This window comes from Capra hircus, chromosome 10, assembly GCF_001704415.2.
Source record: "Capra hircus breed San Clemente chromosome 10, ASM170441v1, whole genome shotgun sequence".
Taxonomy (NCBI): domain Eukaryota; kingdom Metazoa; phylum Chordata; class Mammalia; order Artiodactyla; family Bovidae; genus Capra; species Capra hircus.
The window spans coordinates 44,007,735-44,033,911 of NC_030817.1; the positions used below are offsets into that span (position 1 = coordinate 44,007,735).

At 40.9% G+C, this 26,177-nt stretch overlaps 1 protein-coding gene across 2 annotated transcripts in view; it reads right to left on the minus strand.

Annotated features, from left to right (window-relative positions):
• Positions 225-26,177, minus strand: part of CYP19A1 (cytochrome P450, family 19, subfamily A, polypeptide 1) — a 50,608-nt gene continuing 24,655 nt past the window's right edge. For both annotated transcript variants that reach the window (XM_013967046.2, NM_001285747.1), the window contains 7 exon segments: positions 16,015-16,169; positions 12,927-13,103; positions 10,401-10,515; positions 7,244-7,358; positions 6,420-6,582; positions 3,371-3,612; positions 225-2,206 (listed from right to left, as the gene is read on the minus strand). In XM_013967046.2, coding sequence (XP_013822500.2) covers positions 1,958-2,206; positions 3,371-3,612; positions 6,420-6,582; positions 7,244-7,358; positions 10,401-10,515; positions 12,927-13,103; positions 16,015-16,169 — 1,216 coding nt within the window. In that variant the 3' untranslated portion in view covers positions 225-1,957.

The following is a 26,177-nucleotide window of genomic DNA, read 5'->3' on the forward strand; positions in this document are numbered from 1 at the left end:
TGGGTTTGATCCCTGGGATCCCTGGGAAGATGCCCTGGAGAAGGGAAAGACTACCCACTCCAGTATTCTGGTCTGGAGAATTCCATGGATTGTATAGTCCATGGGGTCACAAAGAGTTGGACATGACTGAGCAATTTTCACTTTCTAGACCTGACTACACAGATATATCCAGATACACAGATATATTTCTGCATATGTTTATGTCATATAGATGGTCTAGATAATTTCAGTTTCAAATATTTGCTTTATTAATGCCCATCTTTTAATTTTTAGGATAACTGCTTCTCCTTTACTTGATTTCTGGGTCAATTAGAATATCTCTGGGCCAGAGTGTCAATTCAGTATTGATCTTGAAAACAAATATGGGGAGTAAGAAGAAGGGACAGGCATGGATTCCAAAAGAAAGAAAAGAGCTTCCACTCTCAGGAGCTTACATTCTCATTTTATACTCAGCTGTTGCCCTACTGCCAAACAGCAGGATGAGAAGAATATTCAGGTTGACTCAATGGCAAACATTTACATGTTTGTAAATGAATTTACCTTTTTAGTTTTTATGTGGCATTCAGCAGATACACTTGTAAGGTCATATCAATAATACACAAGGAAAGTACTATTATTACTTGGAAAATTCACTCATCTGTTTGATTTGGCGCTAATTCCAAGATGTGCATTTTTCCACGGTTACATATAGTGGTGATTCAGTAAACCAGGTTAACTGTTAAATCTCATAGGTAACTGTTAAATTGGAGCTAGGATAAAATGTGATTGTAGGGGTTCTACCCTGGCTGTGTTCTCTCCTGATATGCTTGTTGCTCTTGGCTTGGGGTCATGGAAAGAAAGAGGAGGGAAGAAATGGTGAGAGAGAAGGATAATGGTACAAGGAGCATTCCTTAGAAGTTTGAACCTACTGGGTTGTAGATTTAGCTATACACTCAGAGTCTTACCCTCACTGAAAAATCACAAAAGCTTCAGTAAGAGTTAACAGGTGGCATTATCTAAATTTATCTCTTGGTTACTGCACTCCTGGAGCTAAGCAACTATGCAGACATGAAAAGAGGAATTTTATTTAATTTAAAATGCATTGTGTGAATTTTTTAGTGTGGCAGATGAATGGTACTAATTATATCTTACTCAGGCTATTAATAAGTTACTTTGTCTTCATATACCTGAATCTACGCCTGTTGTATCAGAGGTAAGAGAGGAATAAATTGAGAAATTGGGAAAGGATAGTCTTCAATTTAACTTTTTCCACAGACAAGTCACATGTAGATAAACAAGACTTAATTGAATATAATTGTAGGGAAAATCAAATGCTGAATTTGTAAGCATTTCTCCAAGGGTATGGATGTTGTAGTCCCTACCCCACCAAAAAGCAAATGAAAACTGTTTTATTCACACTAGGAGATATGTTTGATCCGAGGTACGCAGATGTTGGCCTGGCCTTTGTAATCAAATTGAGTGCTTCTGCCCCAGATGTTAAAAAGCTCCCAATTCAGTGCAGGACAGTAAGGAGCTGGAGTGAGTTTTGCTGGTGACTTGTCTTTTCCAATGGAGAAGGCAATGGCACCCCACTCCAGTACTCTTGCCTGGAAAATCCCATGGACGGAGGAACCTGATAGGCTGCAGTCCATGAGGTCGCTAAGAGTCAGACATGACTGAGCGACTTCACTTTGACTTTTCACTTTCATGCAAAGCATGTGTTGTGGAATTGGGTCTTTAGGGCTGCCGTTTCCGGTACAAACTCTTGGCCTCTATTTTCTCTTGCAGTCTGCTGTCTGGTTTGGATTTGGTCAGATGAACCGTGTCTCCTGGCTAGCTGACAACCCACAGGAGGTAAGCCTATAAAGTGGCACAGGCCATGGTTGTTCATGTGAGGAGGACCACCTGGCAAAGATGGGTGGTTCCCATGTGGAATTCTGTTGAGCAGTGCTCTGGGGCAGGGACTGACCAAACTTCTTTAGCACTCGAGGCACTTGTCTGAATTTCTCGGGATGAAAATCATTTCCAGCCGGTCGCTGGTCTCGTCTGGATGCAAGGATAAGTCATTTTTCTTCTGCATCTTCTCAACACACCGACCTTGCAAAGTCTGCACGTGGAAGCGTCTCAGAAGGGTGACCAGGATGACCTTCATCATCACCATGGCGATGTACTTTCCCGCACAGGCCCGGGGCCCAAAGCCAAATGGCTGAAAGTACCTGTAAGGAACCTGGGAAAGAGATCAGACATTAGCCAGAGTAGTAAAGGCGAGAGTCATGCATCTCCATTTGATTCACCCTGAAACCAGTCAGTCAGCATGCTCGGCTTTAGCGATTTAGCCGTACTGCTTCTTCACAGACAGGAGTGACTATGACTCAGATAAGACTTTCTCCTTCCAGTTTGATTCACGCTTTGTGATACAGACACAACCTCAACAATCCTCAGTGACGTTTTCACGCAAAGTACTCGGCTAGCTCTGTGGGAAGGCCACATCTTTACTGCTGTCCTGCCAGTCACTGAGGCAAAGACTGTTGTTGTGCCAGGCCATATAACCTGATGACAAGGACAAATTTAGGCAAAAGTGTGGATTCCTGTCCTTTTAATGCCAAGAATCTAAATATTTTTTGATATACAAATATTTAAAGGGACACACCTCTCTGTCTTGTCCCCATTTGGATTCTGGCACCTAATAGATGCTTAGTTATTTTAGACCAATTGGCAACATGGCATGGGTTGCTTATATAGAAGCAGAACGAATTAGAGAACTGGTTTAACTTAGATCATATCTCTTCCCCATATGGCAATGGAAAAGGGGGCACAGAGGGAACTATATGGATAATTCAGATTTTTTAAAAAATTGCCTAGAATTTGATATAACAGAGGCAGAATCTCTAGTACACCTCAATTAAAGAACAAGGTGGGAGTTCTTCTAATTACCAAGTCCTGTTTAGAATAGAGACTAGTACTTGTGAGGCCATTTGAAGAACCAAAGGCAGACTGCAAAAAACAAATCACTTCTTCTCATTTATTTCCATCTAATCATCATTGATGATGCTTCAGCTGAATCTACATGATGGCAATGTGATAAGTTTAAATGGAAAAGTGGGTTGGTTAAACAAACTTCATCTCATTTTAGGCAAATTAAGGGCCTGAATTGTTCACACTTTGATCTCTCGTGTGCCCTCCATGAAGACATTTCCAAGAGCTGGAGAGCCAGCCTTCTTGGCTTGAGGACAGAACTGGTGGCCATGTTCCGGTCAGGGGAAATGTATATACCTGGTGAGGCTGGAGGGGATGAGTAAATAAAATGAAATGTACAAACACAAATACAGAGGGGATTTAACAGTTGATGCTTTCAAGGGTGGCACACTCAGTTTTAAGGAAGGACTCTTACATTCTTGGCAAAATTTTCAAGAGTAAATTCATTAGGCTTTGGGAAAAACTCAAGTCTGTGCATTCTTCCAAGATTCAGGATAATGTTAGTCCCCTTTTTCACTGGGTAGCCATCGATGACATCATCCTCTAAGGCTTTGCGCATGACCAGGTCCACAACGGGCTGGTACCGCATGCTCTCATTAATAAAGTTTTCCACCACTTTTAGCTTTTGCATATCATCAATCCTTATGTCTCTTTCACCTGTAGAATAAGATTAAAAAGACACAGCTCATGTTAGTTTCAATATATGGTCAGTGTTTAAAATCATACATTTTCCACAGAACAGTTTGCTCTCCAGTACTCATGCCTGGAAAATCCATGGATGGAGAAGCCTGGTAGGCTGCAGTCCAGGCAGCCTATAATGTATATCTATAATTCTAAAAACTGTATATCTATAATTCTAATATAAAATGTATGTATAAAATGTATATCTATAATTCTAATGTAAACCAGTAACTGGAGTAAAATATCCTGTGCTTGTTCCATAGAATGTCTTATGAAAATTTTGATTTGAATTTTATTATCTTAACACCTATGGGTTTCATGCTGCTGCTGCTGCTGCTAAGTCGCTTCAGTCGTGTCCAACTCTGTGCGACCCCATAGACAGCAGCCCACCAGGCTCCCCTGTCCCTGGGATTCTCCAGGCAAGAACACTGGAGTGGGTTGCTATTTCCTTCTCCAATGCATGAAAGTGAAAAGTGAAAATGAAGTCGCTCAGTCGAGTCCAACTCTTAGCGACCCCATGGACTGCAGCTTACCAGGCTCCTCCATCCATGGGATTTTTCAGGCAAGAGTGCTGGAGTAAGTTTCATAGTTAAGTCTAAATTTCTAGAAAACAAAAACAAAAAAACATTGGATCCACATCCCACATGGCCGCAGTTAGCTGAGGCTGAGTGTCTGAGGAGCCCTATAGAGAAACTCCTCTCTGCAGCATGATGTAGACATACCCAGTCTACTTCAAACATTTATCTGCCACCTCTGTGGTTCTTCAGTTTGGTTCCCTACTCTAAATTCTAGAAGATGTTAATTTCTTCTTTAGTCAGATTGAGATAGTAAGTTCAATCATGTTCAAGGAAATGTTCTCTTCTGGTACCCTGTGCAGTCATCTGTCAGAAAATGTCTTTGATCATCCCTCCTCCCCATCTCATCCAGGACAACCTGGTGTAGTAGGGTGCCAAGAACTCCCTATCCTCACCACACAAAATAAGCCCTAGGTGAGCTGGGGATTGATGGACACCTCTACAGTCTCAGCATGGCCCAACACTGGTCAGACAGGCTCAGATAACTCTCAGAATTGGCAAAACTTTAAAGCATTCTCAAATGGAGTATCACTTCTGTAGAATGAAAATCAACCCAGAGTCCCAAGGCAGGTCTGTCTCTTGTATAACTATGCTATCCAGGAGAGGTCTTACTTGGTCAGAGAACTCTACTGACCCAGCCCTTCATGTACTGCTCTTTGTGTTTATCTGGGGTGGGGAGGTAGAGGGCAGATGGTGGGGAAGGTAATCCAAGTCATTTCCTAGGAATGACCAAGTGTGTGGGTCTAGAGGGAGCACGTGTACACGCAGCAGTGTTTACCCCGGTTTTATGTTTCAAGAGGACTGTTTTGTCAGGGAGGCATCATGGAGCACAAGCCCTTTTCACCTCTCAAGGAAACTGTATTAAAGGCTTATGATCTCAAGAGCAGTTTCCTCCTTGTTGCCTGCAGTCTGTCATTCTATGGGTCTCCTCACTCCAGCGAGCCTGCTTGTCGAGTTCTCTTTTTCTCATGATACTGAGAGCCCCAGGACTGCAGAGATGGCGCTGGCTTGTTCACCACGGTGCCCCGCACCTGGCACAGAACCCATAACCTGAAATGGGTGCTCGAGAAAATATTCCAGAACTGAAGCCTGGAGGTTATTGTGGTTCCTCGCTATCTACCTTCCCAGGCAGCTTTCCTCCTACAACAACACGTCTGCAGAAACCTTCTTTCGCATATTTAATACTTGTATGAAATTTCACCTTATTGTCAACTATTTCAAGCAGCACTCAATTGTTGTAAAGGTAATAAGATAAAAATTTTTTTTTAATGTATTGCCTTTCATCAACAAAATAGGTTGTTTCACAGGGACTCTTTAAAGTCAACAAAGAAAAGTCTATCATTACAGATATCTCTTCACGTGTGTCTGAAAAGTACTCCTAAAGAGATTACTTATGTGAAGCATGTTCCCAATAAAGCATTTCATTTTCTCCCAGAAAGCAATTCTGACTTGAATGTGGCTGTATTTCTGGGGGAAGGTGGGGATATCAGAAGCAGTGCAAGAATGATGTGAAGCAGAGGCAGAACAGGAGGAGATGGAGTTGGGAAGAGCTGAGCAGGGACCTGGGGGCTCCCCTGCAGGGGAGGAGAGGGTAGGGGGAGGAAGGGCCTGGCAGCCCAGGACTGTGGGAGAGGGAAACTGATTACTCCCCTGCCTTTGCTATCACCCTCTCTTCCTCCCTCTGCTCCCAACTGGAAGAAAGGACTGCTTGAAACCCGGAAACACTGCCTTAAATGATAGCCATTTCCCTAAGTGGACCTTCAAAAGCCTTTGGTACTGACAAGGTAGCAAATCCTTGTGGATGATCTCATGTGTTTTAAACACAGACATATAAAACCACATGCATGTGCTTATGTGGCCCTTTAAAAAGACCTTGAAGAATACACAAAATAATAACAGTGATTCCCTCTGGGAATTGGGATGAGGCTGAGGAGAAGAATGGTTGGGTTCAGGTGACATTATTTTCTGCTTTATACATCTCTCCATTATTTGGATTTTTTCAATGAGTATGTGCTATTTTAAAATTAGGAAAACACAGGAAGAACTATCATTTTAACCTGTCTGGCATAATGAAAATACAACCCAATGACTTGCCTTATTGTTCTCTGAGCAGATTTTAACAGTTTTTGACATAAAAATTTTAGGACGTAGAAGCTAATATCAAGAAATTGTTTTCTGAGCTCTATTGTTTGTTTGATAAATTCTTACCAACAACAGTTTGGATTTCCCTCATCATTGCCTCTTCAACCTGGGGATGCTTTGCAATGAGAAATAGCATGAAGAACACAGAAACAGACATGGTGTCTGGCGCTGCGATCAGCATTTCCAATATGCACTGGTTTACATTCTCTTTTGTAAGTTCACCACGTTTCTGAAGAATAGGAAGGGAGAGAAATATTGGGAAAGTGAGTGAGGTTCAGAACAGGAAGGGAGGTGGCACTCAAGGATCAATCACTTCAACAAAATGAAATCATAGGAATTACAAGTCTTTGGAATTGACAATGGACATTTTTATTAATAATCTTCAGCTCAAAGCTGAACAATTTAGATATTTATCTATGTATTTAATGTCTTTGCACTCCCTGGTTTTCATGTTTTGTATTGTACAGACACAGAGATGTTTAAATCTTAAGGGTCAGTCCAATCAGATTGTCTAATACTGAGCTATTTAGTTTGGGTATTATATAAACACTAAAGCAAACACTTAAAAGCAGAAACATGCACCAATTAACAAGGGGGAATTTTTAGATACCTATACACAACCATACATGCTTCCCAGGTGGCTCAGTGGTAAGGAACCTGTCTGTAATGCAGGAGACTTGGGTTCAATCCCTGGGTCAGGAAGATCCTCTGGAGGAGCAAATGGCAACTCACTCCAGTATTCTTGCCTGGAGAATTCCATGGACAGAGGAACCTGGTAGGCTACAGTCCATAGCGTTACAAAGAGTAGCACATGACCGAATGACTGAGTACGCTTGCATACAGTCATATACATATGTTGTGTGGGAATTATGGTTAGTGTAGGTCTGTACCTCGGCAAAAATCAACTCAGTGGCGAAATCTATGCAGTCTTCCAGCTTCTCTGCTGTTGAAATCCTGTGTCTTTTTTCTTCTATGAGAATTTCCATGGCATCTTTCAAGTCCTTGCTGGAAATAAAAGTGAAAATATAATCTACCTGTACTCAGTTAAGACACCAAAAAATGGATTTATTTGCCGTTTAAATAAAATGAAATGCTGTAGATGAAGCTATTAGTACTCATGAATAACCAAGTTTATACTTAATTATTTGCAAGTATCCTTAAATTATGTATAGATTACAATTCATAGTAAGGAACCAGAGTTATCCACATATCTAGCTACTGGTAGCAAAATCAAAGCTATAACCTATAGTTAAATGTTGAGAACTGTTACCAAAAGGCTAAATCCAATGTATTTTTCCAAGTATTGGCATGATAGAGAAAATACATACTGGCTTTCTCACTTGTATGTGGAATCTTTCTACTTTAATTCTATTTATTCATTTTGGCTGTGCTAGGTCATCACTGCTGCCTGGGCTTTTCTCAACCTGCAGTGAGTGGGGGCTACTTCCTCATTGCGGTGTAGGCTTCTCATTGTGATGAGCACAGCCTTGTGGCTCTGGGGCATGCAGGCTCCAGTAGTTGCAGCACTTGGACTCAGTAGCTTTGGCTCCCAGGCTCTAGAGCACAGGCTCAATGGTTGTGGCCCACCGGCTTAGTTGCTTTGGCTCCTGTGGAGTCATTCTGGACCAGAATCGAACCTGTGCTCCTACATTGGCAGGCAGATTCTTTACGACTGAGCCACCAGGGAAGCCTCGTGTGAAATCTTTTTAAAAGGGATAGCAAAACCAGTAGAATATTTTAGAGTAAAATAAATTAATTAATTAATTTAAAAATAATAATAAAAGTGGGAGTTCATAGACACATAGAGCAGATTGTTGTTTACCAAGGCATGAAGTTGAGGGTGAGTGCAAACTGGTGGTGGTGATTATCAAAAGATACAAACTTTGGGTTATAATAAGTCACTGAGATGTCATGAACAGTATGTGTTTGTATTACTGTGTTGTATATTTGTGAGTTGCAAAGAGGGATCTTTTGGAGAAGGTGATGATGGCATCCCACTCCAATACTCTTGCCTGGAAAATCCCATGGACGGAAAAGCCTGGTAGGCTACAGTCCATGGGGTCGCGAAGAGTCGGACACGACTGAGCAACCTCACTTTCACTTTTCACTTTTATGCATTGGAGAAGGAAATGGCAACCCACTCCAGTGTTCTTGCTTGGAGAATCTCAGGGATGGCAGAGCCTGGTGGGCTGTTGTCTATGGGGTCGCACAGAGTCGGACATGACTGAAGCTACTTAGCAGCAGCAGCAGCAGCAAGAGGGATCTTTAAAGTTCTCATCACAAGAAAAATTTTCTGTGTGTGGTGACAGACATTAGACTTACTCTGATGATAATTTTGCCGAATATACAAATATTGAATATTTATGTTGTATAACTGAAACATAACTGTATATGTTATTGATATCTTAACAAAAAACTAATATTGGCATATTGCAAGGGCATATCGGGAAGAAGACTAAAAAATTTCTCTAGATCTTTACTGCTCCCAGTCATAGTAGATGTTAACCTAGTTTGCTATCCATTAGCAAATTTTATATATCGAGAGACTTGCTGAGCTAATTTTAAAGAAAACAAAGAGGAACTGTTACACAGTCTCACGTGATAAGTTTCTGTGGGCCTGCTGACAATAGTGAAGATAAAATAATGACCAAATGTAGCTGCAGACCAGTATGACTCTTTAGATCACCACAAAATCTGACCAGAGTGAAGAGATGAATAATTGACCTTATTGATTCAAGTCACACTAAGCTCTGGTTGAGACGAAGAGAAGTGTTTAAAGGACCACGTGTCCAAATCATCTACCTGATGCTCATCGACCAGTTGAGAACATGTAAGAGCGACATGAAGCTGACTTCCTCCTTGGAGACTAATATTATTGAATTTCAAAGTGTGCAAATGGATGAAGTTAGCTCTTCAAGTTTGGGAACTTTAAGAGTTGGAGAATTTAAGACAGTCTGGACATCTGAGTAAGATATGAACAGAGGTATGAAGAGAGCTAACATGTTTATTGTCTCCTATGTGTCATGTGCTGTGCTAATTGCCCTACATAGAGGATCTCTTTAACTCCTATCCCACCCTGGAAAGTAGGTTATATTTTATTTTAAAGAACTTCCCAAGACCATTTGGTTACTAAGTGGTAGAGATAGGATACAAATCAGGTCTGTCTACCTCTAAATCCCCTGGGTTTTCCATTGGTGGTTAGAGGTAGCATGTTTAGTGGCTGGCAACTTACACACTGGAGCTTCCCTGGTGGCTCAATGGTAAAGAATCTGCCTGCCAAGCAGGAAATACAGGTTTGATCCCTGGGTCAAGAAGATCCCCTGGAGTAGGAAATGGCAACTCACTCCAGTATTCTTGCCTGGGAAATCCCATGGACAGAGGATCCTGGTGGGCTATAATCCATGGGGTTGCAAAAGAGTTTGGCATGACTTAGTGACTAAACAACAATAACACTTGCACCCTGAAAACCCAATGATTATCCAGTAGGCCATTGGGCATTTGTCCAGTCTTCTGCTAGACTAGTCTGAGACCAAGGCAAAGCCATTTAATGACAATTTTAGGATTCCCCAAGACATAAGATGTACAATTAAACAAACAAACAAAAAACACACCTTATAAAAGTTCATCATGAAAAAATTCTTCTGTGACTACTGTCAATTCTTACAAATTGCATTAAATTGTTTCAATGTAATATAATAAATGATTTCATGTTTCCATTTTTCTAGACATGCAAAGAAAATTTTGACAAATAATAACGATAGGTTCAGCCAACCCTGTTGTCTTCAACTCAAAACACACTGCAGTGTCCTAGTTCTAGATTTGGGGTTCTTAAGCTTCCTAGATGAAACGCATCCCTGGGCAAAAGGCTGCCTTTCCACTGTGGTCTGGCCACATGTGCCCAAAGCGCTGTAAAAAGTGCTTCACCAGCATCTTAATCAACAGCTCCCTGTGGTTCTGGGGGCGAGAAAGCTTGCCAAAGAGGCCAGAAATATCTGAGACACACACAAATCAGTCTCATCAATAATTATTCCAAAATGTGTTACTTACACAGACTTTTCATACTTTCTGCACAGCCAAGAAATCTTAAAGAAGATGTCTGGTTTGAGAAGGAGAGCTTGCCATGCATCAAAATACCCCTGGATTTTAACCACGATGGCACTTTCTGGAAAAACATCAGAGCAGATGAGCAAAAATATGAGACCAAGAAGGGTATGCCAATGAAAGAAGATCCCCTGTAGACTCTCCTAGTGTCTTGGACTCTAAGCAGGACAAGGTTCTTTCTTCAGTGGGTGTTACAGCCACATGAATGTCACCAAAGAAATCAACACTAATTCATTCTACCTTAGCACCTAAATGGCCAAGTTAACCAGAGGTTTGGCAGTTTTCATGTTTATGGTAGAGATCCAGCTGAGAATCTCACATGTTTCTCCTTGGCTGAGCATCCAACACCTTCTGTTTTCCTAACCATGGAAAATAAAAAGTAATTAATGCTATTATGGCCTCAATTTGGCACCAAAGGCAAAAAGCCTTACCATTCTTCTGTTTATATTTCAGTTCAGAGTGTAGCATTTATCTTGTAGTCTTCAATGCCTTATCCTAAGTCTCCTGAACAGTCAGTTCTTAAATGATTTTCTTGAATTACATTGAATACTAGAGAAAAGAAAAACACTGCTTTTCTCAAATTATACACAAGGGAAGGGAAGAGACATGTATTTTCAACTGTTAAACACCAGGCGCAGGGTAAGGTGCTTTACAAAGAAACTTCATTTCATCCTTAGAGTCTTGAGAAGAGAGTGAGGGTGTCCTCATTGTGCAGATGCAGAAGCTGCAATTCATAGGAATGAAGAAGTTTGCCCAACACCATACAGCCAGTGTGGCTGGCAGCCCCTAGGCTGCAGCCCAGTCCTATCTGACCTCAGAGCCATGTCCTTTCCTCTTTGGTGCACCGTGTCCCCCAGGCCCATTGACAGTTTAACAAGGACCCAGTGCGCAGGTAGAAGTACACATAACTCTGTATGGATTATACAGGTTCTTAGCAACAAAATCTGCATCCATAAATTAACAGAGAGTTGTACAATGCACTTTTCTTTACCCCTCCTAAGATTCAAGGCTGTTTGGGAATCAAGGAGAAGAGACTTCTAAAATAGGTACCTGTCAAACCTTAGGAGTGTGTGTGGAACAGGCAAATAGGACTTTTACAGTGCCTGTCTGAGAGGAGTGCAGACAAGAGGCTGCGACTAAGGTCCTCAGAGTGAATGAGACACCCATCCTGATGTCAATCAGACTGTAATGTCCTCTTGAAAGAAATAATTAAAGAGTGGGGACAGGAGGCGAGGAGAGTGTGTGCTTGTCCAATGTGGTCGGTCAGGGAGCAGGTGTGACAGCTCAGTTGGCGTGGGCGAGAGTGAAAATCATGCCTTGTTCTTATTCCTGTGATGTTCTTCCCTCAGATTTTCAGGGGGTTCAGGGCTAAGCTTCATCTGGGGCTTTTTTCAGATGTCCATTCCACATCAGAGGATCAAAGACCTTCCCTGATCACCCCTTCTATAGTTTTGACTTCTCTCCAACTGCCCCCCTTCACTGTCTAGCCCTTTGCCCTACTTTTTTTTTTTCAAGGCACTTATTATTGCCTAAAATATTACTAGATAGTAACTTGTTTACTGTTTATATGTCCACTGGGATATAAACTCTTTGAAGGCAAAGACTTTATCTAGTTCATTGCTGTAACCCCAGAACCTAAACCTGCCATAAAATAGGCAATTGATAAATATTAGTTGAATAAAGGTATGAAGCAGTGAACACTGTTAGAAATCAAATCGGGAGAAATTTCTTTAAGGTGACAACAGCAGAATGGAATGAGTCCATGTGATTAATGTTTGTATTTTTTTTGTTGGTGGTAGAGTTAAATGGATGTGTTTAATATTTGTTTCTATAATATAATAAGGAAAGCATCTTCTTGAGTAAGAAATCTTGCCAGGATTGTTATAAATGCTAAATCACAAGCTTTATGTGAAGCAATTTCTTATACTACTTGGTACATTGTAGACACTAAATTTACGGTAGTTATCATCATTTTCAGCAGCATCAGCTTGAAGTTTTCATACTTAGTGGCTTTGAGGGAGAGGTGTATGCGTGTATTTATGTGTGTGTGTTTGTATATATACATAGAAACTTAAATAGATTGAATGTGGCTATGGGTTTGTATGTGTGTATGCATATATCATGTGCAAAAGAATGGTTGGTAATGGCTGAATACATAGGTTTAGTGGTAGGATATATTTATGACCAAATGAAATGATCACATCTATTAAGTTTCAGCTGTGGGTAGAATTATCCTATTTCCTAGAGCAATGAGAAGAGATACAAAAGAAATAGAAGATGGCTCTTGCTATGAATATTTAAGAGCTTATAAGTGAAGAATGCAGACACACTAGGAAAACACTTTAGGAATACTTAGGAAGATTTAAAGAACAGTGTACAAAAGAGCGTATCTTTCCATGAGTTCATTATCCTTCTCATACCCTGTTTAGTAAAGGGCTGAATGTCAAGTCATGAGAATGAAAATTTCAGTACCATCCAAGGGGATCCCCAGGAAGAGGATGTTAGAGGTGTCCAGCATGATGCGCCGCATGAGGGTCAACACATCCACATAGCCCAAGTCATTGCAGACCTCCTCCAACCTGTCCAGATGCTTGGTGATGGAATCAGCACAGATGGTCACCATGCGCACCAGGCCAGGGCCGGACAAAGCTGAAGGGGACAACATCAGAGTGAGCTACCTCCAACTCCAAGGCACACAAGCAATCAGGCAATTTTGGCTTTTTATGTTCAGAGTTTAACTGACCACAGATTTTTATTCAGTAAGTGGGTGGAAATTTTCATTTTCTTCTTTATACTTTTTCTGTATTCTCTTAATTTGCTACAGCAGGTCATCACATTTATGGTTTAAAATGAAAAAATAAATATTTTAAAAACAGACTATTCTAAATTATACTTTATATTATAACAAATCATTTGTGAGATTGCAAATGAACTATGTAATACTTGTGGTTATAAATCACAAATCTGTGATTTTCCAGGTTTATTATATACCCTTCTAAAGCAGATTTGTGGGATATTTTATGTTTCATTGGGTAGCAGAATATTGCTACTGCTACTGCTAAGTCACTTCAGTCGTGTCCGACTCTGTGCGACTCCATCGACGGAAGCCCACCAGGCTCCCCCGTCCCTGGGATTCTGCAGGCAAGAACACCGGAGTGGGTTGCCATTTCCTTCTCCAATGTATGAAATTGAAAAGTGAAAGTGAAGTCGCTGAGTCGTGTCCGACTCTTTGCGACCCCAAGGACTGCAGCCCACCAGACTCCTCCATCCATGGGATTTTCTAGGCAAGAGTACTGGAGTGGGGTGCCATTGCTACAGAACTATTCAAACTGGATCTTACTGTTTTGATCTAAGGTGCTTACTGTTTAATTATAGATTGGGCTTCCCTAGTGGCTCAGACGGTAAAGTGTCTGTCTGCAATGCAGGAGACCCAGGTTTGATCCCTGGGTTGGGAAGATCCCCTGGAGAAGGAAATGGCAGCCCACTGCAGTATTCTTGCCTGGAAAATCCCATGGACTGCGGAGCCTGGTAGGCTACTGTCTATGGGGTTGCAGCTAATTTTCTAAATTACCAAATGTTTTCGTTGTTGTTTAGTCGCTAGGTTGTGTCTGACTCTGCAACACCATGGACTGTTGCCAACCAGGCTCCTCTGTCCCAGGCAAGAATACTGGAGTGGGTTGCCATTTCCTTCTCCAGGGTATCTTCCTGACCGAGGGGTCAAACCTGCGTCTCCTGCTTCACAGGTGGATTCTTTACCACTGAGTCAATTGTGGTTACCAAATATAACCTTCTCTTAATCTTAGTTTCTCTTCAAACTACAATCATTTATTGTACTCAGTCAATGTCATAACAACAAAACAAATCCTTGTTTGAGCAGTCTTTTTCATAGAACTGGGCACTCTTTCAGGGCAGTGATAACCTATTAGCTTTGTACTTCAAGTCCATAGTACATGGTGGCTCTCCAAGTGTATTTGTCAGATAGAGGAATGAATGAAACCTGGTAGAGTTAACTAGCTCTATTCTCTCCCTTTGCCCTGCTCCTGACTGTCTTAGCAGTTAGTGGGTCATGATGGTAGATGGTCTAACTTGAGAGTTTAACTCTTAAAATTATTTCTCTCCTTGTTCTAAGTTTCTCTGAGTTTTCTTTAGGAGTAATTGCTTTTTTATGTCTTTGATTATTCAGATTTGCTGTTAAATTCAGAGTGCGCAAACAAAGCAAATCAGCTGTGCTGCAGAGCCCCTGAAGACACACTTTACAAATAAGAAAGAGACCTGTAAGTGGTTCTAGACTCTAAGCATTTCCACCCATGTATAAAAAGGAAGCTTGGGCTGGCAGCATACTTTCTGATTTAAGGACGGAGTTGGAGATACGGAAGGTGGGGATGCTATTTTCTGGGTGACTGTCACATCCACAAGTAGGACAACTAATTCCTTCATGAATCAGTCCTTTGCATGAAAGGACTGGCCTTGAATATCAGTTCCAGGCTGATGTCCGATTTTCTTCTAAGCTCAAGAGTTTGAAGCCACATTTCAAATGTATAAACAGAATGTAATATCACTGATAGGGCCATGGGCCAAAGAATGTGGGCAGCCTCTAGAAGCTGGAAGGGGCAAAGAAACATTTTCTCCCTAGATCCTCCAGAAAGGAATAAGAGTTTTCCCAGTATCTTGATTGGAGAAGGAAATGGCAACCCACTCCAGTATTCTTGCCTGGAGAATCCCATGGACGGAGGAGCCTGGTATGCTGCTATCTATGGAGTTGCACAGAGTCAGACATGACTGAAGTGACTTAGCAGCAGCAGTATCTTGATTATTGCCCTGTGAGACCCACATCAGACTTTTGACCCATAAAACTATAAGAAAGACTTCAATTCCAGTGGCAGATGGTAAAGAGGGAAATCACTAGATAAAGATGTTTGGAATCTAGTTTGTGCTATTCCATATCTGGCTATGTTGCCTTGGGGAAAAGTCACAAGCTCTCTAAAAGTGTATTTACTTAAGTAAAAAACTCAGAGCCTGGAAGAAATAACATACATAGCCACTCACAGTTTTAAAATTCTCTAAGTTATCTGCAAATTGTTTTCTGTTAAAACATGTGGGACGTCAACCAATGGTTCAGCAAACATGTTGGCTATGCTAAATATGGCTGACACACTAAATTCTTAATTGAAGTGACATTAAGTGTATAGAGAGCCAATTCTTTTTAAATCCATGAGATGGATGTAGAAACAGGAAGAACCAGATCAAAGTGGTTAAATATGTAGGCTCTGGGGTTGTCTTCTGTGTTACCATTTACTAATGGTGGAAATTGGGCAAGATAGTTAACCTCTTTATGCCTCAGTTTTCTCACTTGCAAAATGTAGGTGATATTATTATTTATTACATGGGGTTGCTGTGGAATTAAGAATTAAGTGTTTAAAATAGTGCCTACTATATAATACATGTGTAATGAATGTTAGCTGTAACCATTTTAAGACTATGAAGCAGAAGAAGTTAAAAATGATTTCAAAACAGACATGTTCATAGACAAAGCAGCAGAATGTACCCGGCACCTGAATACCTTTTGTAAAGAAAGGTCGAACAGCTTTCCAGAGTGCTGGATTATTGTTAAATATGATGCCTTTCTCATGCATGCCGATGAACTGCAACCCAAGTTTACTGCCAAATCGGGATATGTAGTGACTGTGCTTCATTACATGGAACATACTTGAGGATCTGCAGCAAAAGCAAAACTTGGTGTTGATTTTTAAGGGTCAAGAACTCAAAATGATGAGTTTGACTACCTGTTGGCTCTTGTAGCAAATGCACTTGATCTAGACAAAAATGCATGATTTCTAGCGTTCAGATTAAATAAGTATTTGTGTTAGCACAATAACCTCCTCCTCCAGTTAAAACATTTCTACCTACTAGCTCTCTGTTTGGGCATCACTAAAGATCAACAAACAACACACACAGAGTTATTTGTCCTTCTTCTCTAACACCAAGTCTCTAAAATATTACCCACTAATGTGGTCAAAGCTGCAAGGCTGTAAGAAACTGCACCCTCCACACCACCATGTTTCCAAGAGCCTCCAGCCCTGAAGCAGCCTCACTCCAGATGGTGCCCTTCTCTCCCCTCCCCACCACCCGCCACAGAAGTGAATCTCAGAATTGGAAGATGCTGGAATATTTGAAGTCTCATTACTTCAGTCTGGAAGTGGCAGTTCTGCCTTGTACCACCTATTCCCCAGAGTCTCTAATCAGGCCTGGTCCCTCCAGGGGTATCACTCTGGGACTGAAGGATATACCTGGGTACCTCTACCTTGAGCTTGACTGACTTAGGTGGACCTGGAAGGCTCTCTGTGGTGATGACAGCAGTTCTCTTGGGGCTCTGCTTCCATCATGAATCACCAGGGTCTAGAGGGTCACAGAATTCTCCCAAGATGTAGGATATGTTGATCCATTAGATAGCCCTTGATGTGGCATCCCTGGGACTTTGCCAATAGGCTAGGCTTCCATCAACTTCTCAGTTCTTCTTCCACTACTCTGCCCTCTACCCTCGCTCCTGGACCAGTTCTTACAGCCTAGTCTCAGCCTTTAGAACAAGTAGGTAGGAAGGAGGCAGCCCCCTCCCCACAGATCTCCTCCAGGGCTTGCTTCCTACCTCCAATCTCAGTAGAATAAGGCATGATAAGACATTGAGTATTATAGAATTTTTTAAAATTCTAACTGAATGCATCATGGGGCCTCCACATGTGAGGAGAATATTGTCTTCATAGGACAGCGGTACAGAATTCTTCTGCAGAGAGGCTCACTTTGGTGAGAAGCTCTTTTATTAAGGCTGCTTATAAGTTAGGCTATGGCATTGGAAGTATAGATAAATCATTTAAATAATTTAATAATTGAAGGATAGGGTTTTCTGTGTAATATCATGTGATCTCCAAAAGTGACAGTTTTACTTCTTTTCCAATTTGAATTTATTTATTTTTCTTCTCTGATTGCTGTGGCTAGGACTTCCAAAACTATGGCAAATGAAAATGGCAAGTGTGGGCATCCTTGTCTTTTTCTTAGAGGAAAAGCTTTCAGCTTTTCACCATTGAGTATGATGTTTGCTGTGGATTTTTCATACATGGCTTTTATTATGTTGACATAGATTCCGTCTCTGTCCACTTTCTGGTGAGTTTTTATTATCAATCTTTTTCTGCATCTATTGAGAGGATCACATGGTTTTTACTCTTCAATGTGTTGATGTGGTGTATCACACTGATTGATTCGTGGATATTGCAAAAATATACAAACAATGAAAGATCAGAAAGAGAAATTGAGAAAACACTACCATTTACAATTACATCAATGAAAATAGGATACCTAGGAATAAACTTACTTAAGGAGCCAAAAGACCTGTACTCTGAAAACTAAAGACACTGATGAACTGAATTGAAGACAACACAGATGGAAAGATATACCCGTGTACTTGGATTGGAAGATTGAATACTGTTAAAATGATTATACTACCCAAGGCAATCTACAGATTCAGCGTAATCCCTATCAAATTACCAATGACATTTTTCACAGAACTAGAACTAAAAAATTTTTAATTTGGAAACACAAAATACCTTGAGTAATTAAAGCAATCTAGAGAAAGAAAAATGGAGCTGGAGTAAGCAGGTTTCCTGACTTCAGAGTATACTACAAAGCTACAGTAGTCAAAATAGTGTGATACTGGGACAAAAGTCATATGGATCAATGGAGCAGGAGAGAAAGCCCAGAAATACACCCATACACCTGTGGTCAATTAGCTTATGACAAAGGAGGCAAGAATATACAGTGGAGAAAAGACAGTCTCTTTAATTAAAGTGGTACTGGGACAAGTGAAGAGCTACATGTAGAGGGATGAATTAAAACCTTCTCTATACTATATAAGCAACTTCCCTGGTGGCTCAGATGGTAAAAGCATCTGCCTACACTGTGGGAGGCCCAGGTTTGATCCCTGGGTTGGGAAGATCCCCTGGAGAAGGAATTGGCAACCTACTCCAGTACTCTTGGCTGGAAAATCCCATGGACGGAGAAACCTGGTAGGCTACAGTCCATGGGGTCACAAAGAGTTGGACATGACTGAGCAACTTCACTTTCTTTCTATATAAAAAATAAACTAAAAATGGATTAAACACTTAAATGTATGACCAGACACTGTTGGTATAAAACTCCTAGAGGGAAACATAGGAAGGTCACTTTTTGCCATAAATCATAGTAATATCTTTTTGGATGTGTTTGCTAGAGCAATGGAAATAAAAACAAATATAAATAGGGCCTAACTGAATTTAAAACTTTTGCACAGCAGAGGAAACCATAAACAAAACAAAAAGACAAACTACCAATGGGAGAGAATATTTGCAAGTGGTGAGATCAACAAGGGATTGATTTCTAAAATACACGAATAGCTTATACAATTCAATATTTTAAGAAATCAAAGAACCCAATTAAAAAATGGGCAGAAGAGGTAAATAAACATTTCTCCAAAGAAGACATAGAGATGGTCAACAAGCACATGAAGAGGTGTTCAACATTGCTAATTATTAGAGAAATGCAAATCAGAACTACAATGGGGTATCACCTCACTCCAGTCAGAATGGCCATCATGAGAAAGTCTATAAATAAATGCTGAAGAGTATGTGGAGAAAAAGGAAACCTTCTACACTGTTGGTGGGAATGTATTAAATAAGTTGGTGCAGCCACTATGGAAAACAGTATGGAGGTTCCTTTAAAAACTGAAAATAGAGCTTCATTATGATCGAATGATCCCATTCCTATTCATATGTCCGGAGAAAAACATAATTCAGAAAGATACATGCACCTCAGTTTTCACAGCAGCACTGTTTACAATAGCTAAGACATGGAAGCAACCTAAATGCCCACTGTTGGATGGATGGATAAAGAAGATGCAGTACATATGCACAGTGGAATATTACTCAGAAATAAGAAAGAGTGAAATAATGCCACTTGCAGCAACATGGAAGGACCTATACTCCAATAGTCCAATAGAAGCTCCAATACTTTGGCTACTTGATGCAAAGAACTGACTCATTGGAAAAGACCTTGATGCTGGAAAAGATTGAAGGCAGGAGGAGAAGGGGACAGTAGAGGATGAGATGGTTGGATGCCATCACCAACTCGATGGACATGAGTTTGAGCAAGCTCAGGGAGTTGGTGATGGACAGGGAAGCCTGGCGTGCTGCAGTCCATGGGGTCACAAAGAGTCGGACACAACTGAGCGACTGAACTGAACTGGAAGGACCTAGAGATTATCATAGTAAGTAAACCAGACAAAGAAAAATATCATGGTATCACTCATATGTGGAATCTAAAGGGAAAAAAAGGATAAAAATGAACTTGTTTACAAAACAGAAAGAGATTCACAGATCTAGAAAACAAACTTAACGTTACCAAAGGTGAAAGGGGGTTAAGATGAACATATACACAATACTATATGTGAATAGATAACCCTCAAGGACCTAATGTATAGCATAGGGAACTATCTTCAATATTTTTTAATAATGTATAAGGAAAACAGGGCTTCCCTAGTGGCTCAGTGCTAAAGAATTTGCCTGCCAATGCAGGGACCCAGATTCGACCCCTGAGTCAGGAAAATTCCCTGGAAAAGGAAATCGCAACCCACTCCAGTATTCTTGTCTGGGAAATCCTACAGACAGAGGAGTGTCTGGGCTATAGTCCATGGGGTCATAAAGAGTCATAAACAACAACAAATAAGAAAACAGAATCTGAAAAAGTATATATATGTGTATATATATATATATAACTGAATCATTGTGCTGTATACCTGATACTAACAAAACATTGTAAATCAACTATATTTCAATAAAAAATTTGAGGAGGACAAGATGGCAGAGGAGTAGGTGCACGTGGAGTACATCTCTCTTCACGGATACATCAGGAATACACCTTCAGACACAGAAATGCATGCAGAACACCAGTTGAGAGCAGACAAGAGTACCTGACCAGCAAAAAATAATATATAGAACCATGCAAAACTCGCATCCACAGCTGAACAATAGAGAGGCTGGCCCATCAAACACCTGATGTACTGAACTGCAGAGTAGGACCCCATCCAGGGTGCCCCTTTAAGTGCTTGACATGCCGATCTACAGATAGGACCCCATCCATGTCTATGTGCCTGACGTGTGGAACAACTGAGGAGGACCCCAGGCAAGGGAGCCCTCTAAGTGCCTGAATGGGCAGAGCTATGGAGAAAGACTGGCCAAAGATGCCTTCCGATTGCCAGTTACAAGAGGCTCAAAAAGACTCTGATAGGGCCAGAACTCCTGCGGTGGAAGCAGTCTGTGTCCCTGCACATTTGGTGCTGCCAGGGTCCCCACAAGCCAAGCAGCTGCGCCACCTTCACTCCCCACCCTTACTGGGGCAGAGCTGCCACAGGCAAAAAAAAGTCTTGCGTCTAAGCATGTAGGGTTGCTTCGGTCGTGTCCAGCTCTTTGCGACCCTGTGGACTGTGGCCTGCCAGACTTCTCTTTCAGGGGGGTTCTCCAGGCAAGAATACTGGAGTGTATTGGCCAATACTGGTTGCAATACCCTTCTAGAGCTCTATATTTCCTGTTGTCCTAGCTGCCAACTCCTCTGAGTACCTGGTGCTGCCAGAACCCCTGCAACCCAAGCAGCTGCACCACCTCCACACTTGGCCCTCACAGAGACAGACCCAAGTCCTCAGGAGCAAACCCCAATGGATGACTCACATGCAGAGGTGGAAATAGAACCACAATTGAAACCCAGGGGCAGTGTGGCTAAGGAAGAAGACCTTCCCACCAGCTGTACAAGCTGCAGATTAAATCCACACGATCAACTAGGCATACTCTGTGTCTATGGAATATATAAAAGGACATTGAGAGCTCCCACAAAAGAAAACGCACTAGTTCTGATAGCTGTGGACATTGGAGGAAAGAACACACAGGAATAGGACCAAATTAGAATCTGACCTGCCCCACAGCAGGTTCAGAGAACAGCACAGTTTTGGAGGGCATCCTAGGGAGGTGAGGTGGACTATGACTCCCAGAGAGGGAAAGGACTCTGACAGCAGTGACTCAAGAAAAACATTTATTATTCTTATGTTTTGACTTGTTCTGTAGATTCTTTGGATTTTTTTTTCTTTTTTTTCCCTTCCCACCCCCCTCTGTTGTAGTTGTTGATTTTATTGACACTATGAAATCTAATTAAGCTTTTGAGCTTTTTTTTTCCTCAGTCACATTTTTTATTGTTGTTATAAACCTCTGCCTCTCCATTGGGTTTTTGCAGTTCAATGGAGTTTGCCTTTTTTCCCCCTTCTTCCTTTTTTTCCCTCTTTTATTAACTTTAATTTTTAAAACCTATTATTATTTTTTCTACATTTATCCCTTTATTTGCTTTTCCTAATGTTCTTTTCCCCTTGCAGTTAATCTTTAATGTATATAATTCTTCTTTATCTACCTCTATTTAATGTTGCATACCTATTCTTTCTTTCCTTTCTTCCCAATGTATTTGTTAGTTTTGTTTCCATTGTTTTATTCCCCACTTGGCACCGTGCTTTAGTTTTCTTTTCCAGCTTGTGCTTTAGTTAGTTTTGTTCTTAACTGGTAGATATAATTATTTCCTTTGTTCACCAGATCAATCTACTGTACTTTATTTCTGTTGGACTGTTTTGATTTTGCTTATGGGTGTGTATGTATATGTATATCCCATTATCATAATTATTATTTGCCTGATTTTATAACTGCCATTTGTCTGGGATTCATCTTTGGTTTCTCGTTTGGGGGTATTTATTTTAACCTCACTTAATGCCATAACAAACCACTTGTGGAGTCTTCGTTCCTGACCAGAGATCAAGCCCTAAGCCTTTGGAGTGGGAGCACTGACTTCCAAGACCCTAGACTAAAGAGAACTAACCCTAGGGAGTATCAAATAGTGAGAACTCACACAAAGGAAACCACTTGAATACGAGACCCGGCATCACTCAACCACCAGTAGCACCTTGTGCGGGACTCCTCATCTAAACAACAAACAAAACAAGAATACAAATCCAGTCATCAGCAGACAGGATTACCACCTCACTCAGCCTTGCCCATCAGAGGAGAGAGAGAAAAAAAAAAACTCAGCATAAATCTCACCCTATACAAAGCTTACACAAACTGCTGGACCAACCTTAGGTCTCATGTACCACCTTCCACCTCCCTGTGTTAGCACAGCTGTTCCGAGCTTGTTACCCAGACCCCTCTGTAGGGCAGGACAACAGGCTCTTCAGATTACAGAGTTTATGTCACAGTATTCAGTATTTATATGTGGATCATGTGGCCAAGTGTAAATCCATCTTAGTAACACATAAGCATAACAGAGTGACTTTCCTCCCTATATGTTTCTGAAACTTCAAAAAATTTCCTCTTGAGTATCTTCAAATTGACAGCCATTTTATCACAGAGATAATCAGAAAAAAGAAGCAGAGTTTGGGAATTAAAGAGAGGGACAGAGTGGTGAACAGAGAAGTAGAGGTTTTTTGCAGTGCAGCTGCTGGAGACATGAAGAAAGTCAGTGCAGGGTGAACTGGTATTAGTCTCAGCAGTATTTACAAGACAGGAGCCAGAATGTGTATAAAAGATGCCCACTTTGTGTGCTTCGGTGAGGAGCTGCCGTAGGCAGAGCTAAAATGATAAAACCCTTAAATTTGGGGCTGAAGAGCCAACCTGCTCAAGTCTGCTGCTGTTGCTACTAAGTCACTTCAGTCATGTCCAACTCTGTGCAACCCCATAAATGGAAGCCCACCAGGCTCCCCCATCCCTGGGATTCTCCAAGCAAGAACACTGAAGTGGGTTGCCATTTCCTTCTCCAGTGCATGAAAGTGAAAATTGAAAAGGAAGTCGCTCAGTCGTGTCCGACTCTTAGCGCTAGGGAAGTTAAAATAGACCTTCCAAAGCTTTCCCACTATTCCATGTGTCCAAGGCCAGAGTGGAGTTCAGAAGAGACACAGATCATGACATCAGAAAGGGATCAAACATTTGAGCAAAGGAATAAAGGAAAATATGCACATTATAACAGGAAAGTAAATATATTTTTAAACAAAAAAATTTTTTTTGATGTGGACCATTTTTAAAGTCCTTATTGAATTTGTTACAATACTGTATCTGTTTTATGTTGTGATTCTTTTGGCTGCAAGGCCTGTGGGATCTTAGCTCCCCCGTCAAGGATGGAACCCACACCACAGGCATTGGAAGGTGAAGTCTTAACCACTGGACTGCCAGGGAAATCCCTAGGATATATTTATAAACATCTTTTTGACATTGCAAAAGAGGGAGAATCTGGACTTTTCCTGGTGTGCAGGGGATAGAAGTTGGAAAGAATCACACAGTGCTCAATTGTGCAAATTCTGGATGCATAACGTATTTCTGATGTTAGCTTTACTTTAGATGTTATTTTCTCCCTTATTTTGGTGTGCTTGATATTGTACAGATTCTCATGTACTCACTACTACTTGGGCTCTTCCTTCCTTCTATACTAAAATTCTGTTTCTCAACTGCAAATTCTCCTACTATGGCTGTTTTCTGAACAGACAACACTCAAAGATTGGGAGTGGCTACTATACCCTATGCATTTATTCTTCCAGTGGGCTAGAGTGGTCATCTCATTAGCTCCTCTCTCTCCAAGTTGCAGCTGGCTCCTAAAAGGATGATTTATCCCTAATGAGGTTGTTCAGTGAATGCCTGTGAGAACACATTGCCGTAGAAGACCCTGGGCCAAAGGAGCTCAGCTCCAGCTGAGTAGATTAGGTGGTGGGCTAAGTACTAGCCAAACCCGCACATCTGTGATGGATTTCAAGTTCCCATTTAAACTTTAAAAGAAAGCCCCTGAAATAATGGCAGTACTATGAAATGAAAACAGAATTATCATATGAATGAATTTACTTGATATACATTTTAGGAACAAAATCTTATTTTCAAACCAAAATACTCTCTAAGTCACATATATTCTTGATTTAATCCCAGATAATATTAACCAAATTATCCTAAGTTTTGGGTAAGTTTTTCTCTTCCTAGCAACTATAAAAGCAAAAAACCAAATATCCAGATGCTTCTATTTGTGTTTCAGGGAATTAGTTTGACCAACTAGCCAAACTTTGTCCTGTGTGGAAATATCATGCTATAGAAAGGACTGAAACTCTTATTAATTAAAAGATTTTAGGCCTCTAGCTTTCTCACCTTCCCCCTCCTCATTCTATAATTAAAGCAAGTAGTTTATTTCCTTATTATTCACAAACTAGTGTTCACATTTTAATTAGGAAACAGGCAGAACAGTATTTTTCTATTCTGACTCCTAGAGCTTTGGCATATTTCATAAAAGATATTGGTCTTTCCATGTTTTGAGAAACTACCTCATCAGTTTAAAAAAAGAGAATAAGAAATCCCAAATTAATCCAACTAAATGATGGTTAATAAAGAGCTACCATTTAAAGGCAATATGTTCTTTAAGGGGCACCAATATCTTACTTATGCTGAGACAGAGGTTCTAACTTGGCAAAGAATGCTTCCCAGGTAGTGTTAGTGGTAAATAACCCACCTGTCAATGCGGGAGGTACAAGTGATCCCTGGGTTGGGAAGATCCCCTCAGGGAGGGCATGGCAACCCACTCCAGTATCCTTGCCTGGAGACTCCCATGGACCGAGGAACATGGCGGGCTACAGTCTATAAGGGTTGCAAAGAGTCAGACACGACTGAGCAACTTAGCATGCACATGCAGGCAAGACAGAGGTGATACCCACAGCAAGGAAAGTGTGGCTAAAGACAAGCAGTTTAAAATAAGATCACTTTTCAGAAGTAGGCTGGTTTTATCTAACCAGAGTAAATCAGGAGAGCGAAGAAGGGAAGGTTGGTGAGGCGCTCAGGACATCAGCCCAGAGCTCTCCTGACATTTAGGAGGACAGAGGAGACCTCCTTCCCATAATTGTACCGGCTATAACACTAGGTAAGGGGGACGTTACATTGATTGACTGACTGAGAGAGTGAGGATCTCTCACCACTGAGAAGAGACCAGAGTCCCCAGGCTCAGAAAGGATACTGGGTAGTTTAAGATGCCTGGTCCCTGGAGTTATTATTCTTCTCAAAACATGACTGAAGTCAAAAGCTATCTCCAAAGAAGGCAAATCTTTTGTCTCTTCAGAATGAAAAGTAGCCAGGAAGTTAGTTTAGGTGGTAAAAAAGAAGTTTAGGTGGTAAAAAAACAAAACAAAACAAAAAAAAACTCTACTGAGTTTAAAGAACTCACAGACCCATGGTGAAGTTCAAGACTGATGAGTACTAGAAATATGGGGAGACAATCAATGGAACAACTGGTACCAAACATTCAAAAACACTTGCTTCTTGTAGACCTGTTCTGTGCCTGTCACTCACACTCCATCAATCCTATCACATTTTTTCTGCACTTTGCCCTCTAATATTCTTATGCAGCTGTAATACTGAGGTCACTGCAAGAGAAAATGAATATAACAGAGACCTGACTGCAACCACCCTAAGCTGATCAGATTTAGTATTCATAATATGGGACTACCTTCCCTGGGCTCTTGATTATGATGTAATATGAAGTATCTAAGACTAAACAGGAAAATATTCTTACAAAACAGTTAATCTGAATTGAATTGAGCTTATAAACCTAGTGTTCAGTTTATAAGCAATACCAGAATAGAAGAGTATGTTCAAT